Source organism: Henckelia pumila, chromosome 2 (genome assembly GCF_033568475.1).
Source record: "Henckelia pumila isolate YLH828 chromosome 2, ASM3356847v2, whole genome shotgun sequence".
In the NCBI taxonomy this organism is placed as follows: Eukaryota; Viridiplantae; Streptophyta; class Magnoliopsida; order Lamiales; family Gesneriaceae; genus Henckelia; species Henckelia pumila.
Window position 1 is genome coordinate 9,085,232 of NC_133121.1, and position 11,566 is coordinate 9,096,797.

Consider the following 11,566-nt stretch of genomic DNA (forward strand, 5'->3'; position numbering starts at 1 on the left):
GGACATAAATTATAATTAATTGCATAAAAATGATGAATTTTACCCCACAGGGATATTTATTTTATTTATGTGATTAATTAGAATAAAATATCAAAATTATATTTTTCTTAATTTACCCACAGGAGTTAAGGAAAATTATTTTTGATAGTTTTATTATAAAGTTACAGAAAAATCTAATTGAATTAAAACTTTAGCCCACATGCAAGTTTTATGTCGCTAAATTTTTATGAAATGTTTTTTAAACATGATATTTTCCTCAATTTTTTTTAAGTTAATAAGCATATATATTTTTATGCAGTTATGTAACCTGCGAGTTTTTCTGATATGAAATGTGATATTCCCGAAGTAAAGGAAGATAATTATAAAATATGGAAAGAAAGAATTATTCTTCAATTAGGATGGATGGATATTGATTATGCTATTCGAAAATACGAACCACCTGCTATTACTGAAAACAACATTCCGGATGATGTTGATCTTTATGACAAGTGTGAGCGATCTAATCGACTCTGCGTAATGTTCATAAAGACCAAGATCTCTGCTGGTATGCGTGGTTCTGTCGATCAGCATAATAATGTCAAAGAATTACTGAAGGCTATTGATGAAAAATTTCAGTCCTCAGATAAGGCACTTGCCAGCAACCTAATTATGAAATTCTCTTTATTAAGGCTCACCAATGTGAGAGGTGTGCGAGAGCACATCATGAAAATGCGGGATATAGCAGCTCGACTGAAGATACTTGAGGTGGATATATATGAAACTTTCTTGGTGCATTACATTCTGAATACCCTTCCACAACAATACGGTCCTTTTAAAATTTTTTATAACACACATAAAGATAAATGATCAATTAATGAACTTATGACATGTGTGTTCAAGAAGAAGGAAGATTGTTAATGGAATCGGGTGAAAATGCACTACTGACGATAAAAGAAAAGAATTAGAATCAGGCCAATAAGAAAGGGAAAGGTAAAATACCGCCCCAAGGAGGAATTAAAAAGGAATCCAAATGTTTTATGTAAAAAGAAAGGGCTCATGAGGAAGGATTACTCTAAATTCCAGAAATGGCTTGAGACTAAAGGTATTCCAATCTCATTTGCCTGTTATGAATCTAATATGGTTGATATGATTTATAACACTTGGTGGATTGATTCTGGTTCTACAATCCATGTTACAAATACCTTGCAGGGGATGCAAAACCTAAGGAAACCTCTGGGAAATGAACGGAACATCTATTCAGAAAACAAGATGTCTTCGCTTATTGAGGCTATTGGGACTTGCTGCCTGGTTTTGGATAGTGGTTATATTTTGAAATTGGAAAAGACATTTTATGTTCATGGTTTTTCTAGGAATTTAATTTCTGTATCAAGACTTGTACCATTTGGTTATTCTTTTCAGTTTTTGAATAACTCAATAAATATATTTTATAAATCCAATCTTGTTGGAAATGGTACAATTATTGATGGTCTTTTCTCTCTTTCTTTACAAAATAATACAAATACCACTATGCATGTTTAGGGAGGTATTAAAATATGTGTTATAAATGAAGATTCCTCTATATTTTGGCATCGGAGATTAGGACATATCTTCATTGAAAGAATAAAAAGATTAGTAAAAGATGGAGTACTTAGTACTTTAGATTTTGCTGATTTTGAAACTTGTGTGGACTGCATTAAAGGAAAGCAGACTAACAAGTCTAAAAAGGGTGCCAAGAGGAGTACATACATATTAAAAATCATACATTCAGATATATGTTGTCCAGACATGGACATGCAAAATCCGAAATATTTCACCTCTTTCATTGATGATTACTCACGATACATGTATATCTACTTGCTTCATCACAAAAACTGTAATGGATCGGGTGCGTCCTTCTGCTCTGGCCCATCTGGCCTTGGCTCTGGGGGCCCGCGACCATACTCATGATCTTCTGCCCACCTGGAAAGGAGAGTTTTTTCCCTCCCCAGGATTTGAACTTGGACCACCAGGCATATATCCAAATTCAACTCAATCCTGGTACCACTAAGCTGTGCCCTTTTATGTAATGGACCGGGTGCGTCCCTCTGCTCTGGTCCATCTGGCCTCGGCTCTGGGGGTCCGCGACCATACTCATGATCTTCTTCCCACCTGGAAAGGAGAGTTTTTTTCCTCCCTAGGATTCGAACTTGGACCACCAGACATATATCCAAATTCAACTCAATCCTGGTATTACTAAGCTGATCCACGGACCCCCAAAGCCGAGGCCAGATGGACCAGAGCAGAGGGACGCACCCGATCCATTACAAAAACGAAGCTTTGGATGCCTTTAAGGTTTTCAAGGCCGAAGTGGAGAAGCAATGTGAAAAACATATTAAGATTGTGAGGACCGATAGGGTGGAGAATATTATGGTAGATACAACTAAGGCTGTTCCAAAAACGCCATTTGAATTGTTTAAAGGTTGGAAACCGAGTTTGCAACATATACGCATTTGGGACTGTCCTTCTAAAGTAAGATTTTACAACCCACAAGAAAAGAAGCTGGACCCAAGAACTATTAGTGGATATTTCATTGGATATGCCGAAAAATCCAAAGGGTACAAATTTTATTGTCCATCTCATATCACTAGAATTGTGGAATCAAGAAATGCAAAGTTTCTTGAAAATGACTTGAATAGTGGGAGTGAAACTTTAAAGAAGATCACATTAATGTACAACCTTCTTATTCAGGTGATAGATTGATTGTTGTTCACACCCCTCAAGCACAAACAGGTGTTAGACAACCGATCAATGAAGTTCCACAAACCACTGATCAAATTTCAATAGATCAAGTTGTTAATGAGGATCAATAAGAAATTGTTGATCAACTAGTTACTCAAAATAAAAACTAAGAAGATCTACTAGAATAAAAAAGTCAGCGATTTCTAGTGATTATATTGTGTATCTACAAGAATCGGATTTTAACATCGGATCCGAAAATGATCCTGAAACGTTTTCACAAGCCATGAGTTGTAACGAGTCAAAATTATGGTATGACGCTATGAAAGAAGAGATGAATTCTATGGCATTTAATGGAGTCTGGGATCTTGTTCAGTTTCCTGATGGTGTAAAAGTCATTGGATGTAAATGGGTCTTCAAAACAAAGAAAGACTCATTTGGCAACATTGAAAGATATATAGCAAGACTCGTCGCCAAAGGATTCACTCAAAGGGAAGGAATCGATTACAAGGAGACTTTTTCTCCTGTATCTAAGAAAGATTCTCTCCGTATCATTCTAGCATTACTTGCACACTTTGACTTGGAATTACAACAAATGGATGTGAAAACAACATTTCTCAATGGAAATCTAGAGGAAGAGGTTTATATGAAACAACCTGAAGGATTTTTCTCTAGTGATGGTGAGCAATTGGTTTGCAAATTAAAGAAATCTATATGTGGACTGAAAAAAGCTTCTCGACAATGGTATTTGAAATTTCATGATGTTAATTATCTCTTCATTTGGATTCGTAGAGAACATCATGGATAATTGTATATACTAGAAGGTCAGTGGTAGTAAGATTTGTTTCATTATTCTATATGTGGATGATATATTGCTTGCAACCAATGATATGAGTTTGATGTATAAAGTGAAACAATTCCTCTCTAAAAACTTTGATATGAAGGATATGGGTGATGCATCTTATGTCATTGGCATTAAGATACATAGATACAGAATTAGAGGAATTCTTGGTATGTCTCAAGAAACCTATATCAACAAGGTTTTAGAGAGATATCAGATGAAAGATTGTTCACCAAGTGTATCTCCCATTGTAAAAGGTGACAGGTTCAATTTGAACCAATGCCCAAAGAATGATCTTGAACGGGAACAAATGAAAAACATTCCTTATGTTTCTGCTGTCGGAAGCTTGATGTATGCTCAGGTTTGTACTAGACCTGACATTGCATTCATTTTTGGGATGTTGGGAAGATATCAGAGTAATCCAGGTTTAGACCACTGGAAAGCTGCAAAGAAAGTGATGAGGTACCTTCAAGGGACCAAAGAATATATGCTTATGTTCAGACGAACTGAGAATTTGGAAGTAATTGGCTACTCTGATTCAGACTACGCTGGCTGCATTGACTCTCAAAAATCCACTTCGGAATATATTTTCATGCTAGCTAGTGGAGCTGTATCTTGGAGAAGTGCAAAGCAGACATTGACTTCTACTTCCACTATGGATGCTGAGTTCGTATCTTGTTTTGAGGCCACTTCACAAGGTGTTTGGTTGAAGAGTTTCATATCGGGGCTTAGAATTTTTTATTCTATATCTTGGCCATTAAGGATATATTGTAACAATTCAGCTGCTGACTTTATGGCTTAAAATAACAAAAGTGATAGTCAAAGCAAGCACATCGACATTAAGTATTTAGCCATAAGAGATCGTGTTAAAGATAAAATAGAGGTTATCAAACACATTAGCACCGAATTGATGATTGCCGATCCTTTGACTAAAGGCATGCCACCATTGAAATTTAAGGATCATACTGAAAGCATGGGACTTGGTTCTTATATGTAAATTTGTTGTAAGAACAAATTAATGAAACTCTGCTGTGATATTTTCTCATATTTGTTGTGTACACATTCCTTGATTCGAGAAAAAATATCAATAACGTTGGACCTCGAATAAACATAAAGTTGAGGTTTATTCATAAAGCTTGAGAGACATAATACATTGTGATACATGGAAGATAATACTCGTTTATCAGAGGACTTATCGCCATGATTCATGTATTTTTGTTTTCTTATTATTGGCTTGTATATGTGCCAAGTGGGAGAATGTAAGAAAATATGGCACATAATTAAAATGAGATATATACGATGACGGAAGCGGTGACGACCGATGCCGCCATACTTGAACACTGTGCATATGGCTTCTCATATTTAGAAAAGTGAGACACGCAACACAAACTTATTTTGAATTTCGTGCTCCCGAACACTCATTGATGGTATGAGAATTTGCCTATAAATACCGAGGCTCTTGAGGTCCCTAAACACACAGCTCATAACAACACAAATACACCATCTGCGAGAGAGTTTGAGTGTTTAGAAGGCTTCAACTGGAGAGGAAAATAACACACTTACAAATTATTCGATGGCTGAAGGTAACGCTCGATCTTGCTTTCGCATATTGTTTATCATGTTCATATATTATATAAACATGATTATTGAGAAAACTATAACATTTTTGGCATATTATCGAGTTTCATTTGAATAGGGAATATGAATGCCGCTATCATCCCATAATCTAATAGAGCACGGTGTTCCTTGTTAAATTCAGTTTATTCATGTCGGAAAATAACAACAGGTCCTCCATGTCTTGTCAATGGTCCAGAATAATGGGATGAAACATGATACTTTGGTATCAAATTGATTCTTTCTTGTTTAGCACTCACCTTTGATTTTTCTGTTATTATATCCATCAGATGATGTGGCAATACTTGAACAGTTATTTTTTCTTTGATTTCAAAATCTTTTGAAATCGAATGAAGTGTTTGAATTCTTTTGTCTCCATATTCATAGGCTTTCAGAACATTGTTTAATTTTTTTATGATGTTCTTGAGATATATTCAATAATTTTTCGGTGTGAAAATATGACTTTTTTTGACAAGATGATTGAATATCTGGTCTTCGCGTTTCATTCATGAAGAGCTTTTGTTTATCACTTTTTCCTTTTTCTTCATCAGCCATTCCTCGTGTTACGCCGCCATTCCTCGTGTTAAGGCGTCGGCCAAGTAATTCTTTGATTATGCAATATGTTCAACATCAAAACAAAATTGACTAAAGAATAACTGCCAGCATAATAGTCGACTTTTGGACAAAACTTTGGTTAAAGCAAATGTTCTGAGAGTTTTTATGTAACTAGAATCCGATCTAACAAGAAATTTTGTTGGAAGGAGGAAAATTTCCTATTTTTCAAATGCTCGTTTAACTACTAAGGCACCACTTAGTTCGTGTGATGGGATAAATGATGGATAGATAATTAGAATGATAAAATAATGAAAGATGTGGATAATTAATGTAAGGTGACAAAATGTGTGTTGTTTGGAAGGTTACACGTTGGGTTACACACTCCACATGAAATTAAAAAAATTTCCCTCTACTTTATTTGAAATAATTCTTTCCAAAATACATCAAGGATATTTACGTAATGTCAAGTGTAACGTGTAACTCAAAGTGTAATCCCCCATGTACATGTAGCATCACCCTTTTTTTTAATTGAAGGATAAATTATATGTTCTCCAATAAAATGACAAAAATACCCTTCTTGTATATTAATGTTTCCAACTTATTTTTGTATATATCCCACCTAATGTATATATTTTGAAATTTCATTATATAATACTCAACTACTCAAATAATTATTACATTAATAACATCATTATAGTACATATATAAAATTTTATTAATTTATAATATTTTCCCACAATAATAATAATTAATAATTTAAAAAATAATAATTTAATGGTAAAATAATAACTATAAAAAAAATTTATTTATTAATAAATTATCTATTTATTATTCTTAATAATAATATTAATTAATTAGTAATAATACTGTTAGTATATTATTTATTATCAACACATTAAATAATAATATTAATTACTTATTCAATAATAATATTAATTACTAATTAAATTTTTTACTATTAACTATATTATTGAATGATGATGATTAATTACAATTATTACTATTAACTATATCACTGAAAAAGTGAACGATATCATAATTATTGAATATGTTGATAATAAATAATAATACTAACAATATTATTATTATTATTAAAATATTATTATTTAGAATAATAAATAGATAAAGTATTAATAATAAGAATAATAATATTGGTAATATATATAATAAAAACCAATAGTTAAAAATAAATATATTAATATTAATAATATTAAAGAAAATAAAATTATATATATATATATATATGACTCAAAAGAAAAATAAAATTACACACACACACACATATTTATATATTAAAAACATTATATGATGTAATAATGTTTAGTATAAATAGTTTCTTATGATTTAATTCTTATTTTTTCTTATCAAGTAATTTTTTTTTTCATTTAATATTACACGTTATTCTTGTTGTTATTATATGTCGTTTATTTATTTATTATTAATAATATTTGTTCCTTATTATTAAATCATTTCATAGTAATTTATTTCTATTTATGATGACCATTATTTTCACTCTTATTCTTTATTTAATATTGTTTCATTATTATTGTTAATATATAAATATTCTTAATTGTTTTATTACTATTAATTTAATTCTTCATATTATTTTTAGTTATATTATTTGAGAAAAAATTTAAAATAAAATAAAATTATGAACAATGACGTTCCGTGTAGTGACCCTGCATGGAATCACCTACTAACTGGCAACTAATAGCATGCATTAAACTTAATACAACAAAATACTTAACAGAGTAAAACATGCGGAAACAAAATCATAATTTACATATCAGCTTAGTAATATAATCCAGGCTTAAATCTGTAGTGATACAACCATATCGAAATTCTTAAAAGTAAACATTATACAGCTAATAAATCATGCTGTATAAAAACTTTCAAAGCTCCTGCTCCCTAGTCCTGCCTTGAACTACCAGTTCCGTCTATCCTGCGACCTGCCCCATGGAATAGGGTGTCCAAGATAACAACTAGGACGTGAGCGCTACGCCCAGTACATAGACATGAGTAAACATATGTATATAATGCATGCAACATGATGACTGGTAAAAGATCATCTGAAAAGTCATGCTCAGAACCGGCGCCATATGAGTGCTGCCACCGCACGGATCAACCTCTCATTGATATGGGGACTGAAAGGTAGCAGATCAAGAAATCGCTGCTGATATTGATCAATAGTCATTGATCCTTGCCTCAAAGTAAGCAACTCCATAGATCATGCTTGGCGAACAACCGGAGGAAAATACAATTTCTGAAATTCCCGACAGAAATCCCCCCAAGTCACCTGTCCTCTCTCAGTACGTGCCTGAGCAACCTTGGCATCCCACCAAAAACGTGCTCTATCCTCTAGAACGAATTCTAGAACTTCCAGTTTCTGCTCCTCAGTACACTCGAAAGCTCGAAAAGTACTCTCGAGTTTAGACATCCAACTTTTAGCTTGTTCAGGATTCTCGCCTCCCACCAAGGGTTTCGGTCCTACCTGCATGAACTTATTAATAGTATAGCGACGTCGACCCTCATGAGGACGATGTTGATCATCCTGATGATGATGGCGACGATGATGATGACCACCTCCCTGGCCAACACTACCGTGACTCTCGTCAGCCATATCCTGAAAAAGAATTGCACATTAAAATCCCAAATGCGCAAAAAAATTACTCAAGACTAAACTAAATCCCAAGTACTAATCCCAAAATCTATGCATGCTCTGATACCAAAAATGTAGTGACCCTGCATGGAATCACCTACTAACTGACAACTAATAGCATGCATTAAACTTAATACAGCAAAATACTTAACAGAGTAAAACATGCGGAAACAAAATCATAATTTACATATCAGCTTAGTAATATAATCCAGGCTTAAATCTGTAGTGATACAACCATATCGAAATTCTTAAAAGTAAACATTATACAGCTAATAAATCATGCTGTATAAAAACTTTCAAAGCTCCTGCTCCCTAGTCCTTCCTTGAACTACCAGTTCCGTCCATCCTGCGACCTGCCCCATGGAATAGGGTGTCCAAGATAACAACTAGGACGTGAGCGCTACGCCCAGTACATAGACATGAGTAAACATATGTATATAATGCATGCAACATGATGACTGGTAAAAGATCATCTGAAAAGTCATGCTCAGAACCGGCGCCATATGAGTGCTGCCACCGCACGGATCAACCTCTGGGTGCAACCACACTCGTCTAGTACACCAGAGTAGACAGACATAAATGCCCCCGCCGTCGCGATACTCTCAGTGACATACTATCGAGTATAGAGATGAGCGGCTCTATAATCAGGTATAACAAGGAATAGGCTCAACGTGTATATGCACATGACATATGAGTATAGAAAACGGTAAATCATACATCATGCCATATAATAATGCCAAATAAATGCAACATATAAACATGTATACTCGCTTGCAATCTCAGTCAATGTGTACGTACCTCTAGGCTAGTTCAAGTATAATAGGATCCTAGGTTCCAAGCCTATATTCAAAAGTTCACCGTATCACTACATAAATTCTATAAGCCTTAACTAAGCTAATAAGTACTCCCAAAATTTAATTAGATTCCCGGACCATACCTTCGTCCGTAGTTAGCCCTTTGAAGTCGCTAGTCCCGGATGGCTATAACCACACCTTGGTTATTCCAGAACCTCTATTATAACCGATAGGGCCCTCAAGTGTATATCTCACACTATATAACTGAAGAAGAAAACTCGGGAATTCGTAATTGAAAATGAACTCTGAACGGCCCTATTTATAGCCAAATTTCTCGGCCAGGATCGGAACTTCCGATTTCGGAATCGGAGCTTCCGATCCAGCTCATTGCGTGCATGTCTGCCACGCCAGGATCGGAACTTCCGATCTACGATCGGAGCTTCCGATCTGCTCTATGATCGACACTTGTCAAAACTCGCGACTGAGTCATCGATCATTTCTGGCAGCTGGGGATCGGAACTTCCGTTCCAGGATCGGAGCTTCCGTTCCGATCGGAGCTTACTATCCAGGATCGGAGCTTACTATCTGGGATCGGAGCTTACTATCCGGCCCAAAATTAAAAAACCCAAATTTTACTTCTGAAGTCCAATAACACTCCGAAATTGGTTAAATACCAACCCTTAATCATGTTTAACATATTATTATCTTAAAATGGTATCTGGGTTACTACATTCCGTATGTGTCAATCTAGTTGATATTTATATATATAATAATAATAATTTTATTTTTATAAAAGGGTATAATAGTAATGTTGCAATTTTATCATGGCATGTAGAAGCAATCACACGAGTGAGAAGAGATAATTTAACTTCCAAATATTGTGAACAGTGCGGGTTTCCTGCAGGCCAGTGGGATAGCTTACGAGAGTCTAAAATCCTACCAAACATTTGATTATGTTTGATTGTTAATTAAAAATTTTGTTGTCACGCATACCAAACTCGCCCCAATTCTTTTTCAAAGGTAGCATATCGTGATTATGCAACATTAAATTTTCCACTTTGTGTATTACATATATATAGTCTCGGTATATACTGGGAGATTTTTCTTTTAGGATTGCTGACCAGTATTGATTAGAAGCATAAGTTTCAATAATTAAAAAGTCATATTCATTCGGTAACTGTAGTAACCCGTATCCTGAATTAATGATTATGGGATAATTAATCGATTGATCATATTTAGATTAAGTAAAATATGATTAAGAGATTTCCAAAAGGATCCAAATAGTTAAAAATGGATCCAGAACACTAAAAAATGGCCGGGAAGGTTCCGAGGGTTCGGAGGGATCATATGCTCCAAACTAGGTTCGGAGGGTCCAAATCAGAAACGGAGTCAAGAGCCAAGAACGGACACTCTGATGAGTTTGGAGGCTCCGATATTGCATGGCCAGCTGTGTAAAATTAATTCGTCATTGATGACGTCACTGAGGGGACTTTAGACACTCCGAAGGTGGATCGAAGGCTCCGAACAGCTGTCGGCAGGCGTTCTCTGAAATCTAGATACGTGGTTGGATGAAAGAGTTTGAATGCAGGGATCAATGCTCCGATCGGGATTGGAGACTCCGAACGTGGGATCGGAAGCTCTGTTCTCTGTCTATAAATAGGGGAGCCAAGATCATTTTTCAGTGCACTTTCTCATTTTTTTTCTCTTCTTCTTAGTAGTCTTTTAGCTTTTTAAGGGGATTCTAGGCGTCCTATTGGCAAACCAAAAGTAGCTAGGCGCTACGGGGCTAGTAGCAGAGGTGTGCCTAAGTTTTGGGACTATCACCATCAGCGGGCTGACGACGGACGCAGGTATAGATTTGGCTTTTTAAAAATATTTAGGAGTATGCAATAGTTTAGTTAAAGCTTTTAAAACTTAAATAGTGATACATGAGTATTTTTTATTTTAGAGCTGTTGATAGGCTTGAAACCATTGTTAGGATTGATTTTAGTAAGATACGTAAGTACTGACTGAGAGTCTGAGATGACCAGTATGATATATGATATATCTGTTGCATGAGGATGTGCTATGTGTTTCTCATCTTTTACTGCATTAGCAGATGCATGTTTTTATATATTGGACTGCATCTCGTGAGAGGTGAGTGTTGTGAAAAATGCTCGCAAGCGTACGAGTGTCAAGTTTTAATATAGTGATAAAATCAAGTATCGATTCCAAAGAGAGTAAAATGAAAATATTCAGTGCTTGTAATTAAAATAGTCTAAACTTTATCTAGAAAATAAAAATTTCAGAATTTTGCAGAATAAAATAATTAAAAAGTTTTTAATAGCACACACACAACTTTCAGATAAATATCAATCAGAAAAAATGGTCTAGAGGTTTAGATTTTACCTGGTTTCAACGACAGTCAAT

The 11,566-nt window shown here is 34.6% G+C and overlaps 1 protein-coding gene across 1 annotated transcript; it reads left to right on the top strand.

The window, feature by feature from the left end:
- The first annotated feature begins 402 nt into the window (after positions 1–402).
- On the top strand, positions 403–1,223 carry LOC140877181 (uncharacterized). The gene is made up of 2 exons (XM_073280709.1): positions 403–805; positions 1,189–1,223. The coding sequence occupies exons 1-2, from the start codon at positions 403–405 to the stop codon at positions 1,221–1,223; spliced, it is 438 nt and encodes a 145-aa protein (XP_073136810.1).
- Positions 1,224–11,566: the final 10,343 nt, after the last annotated feature.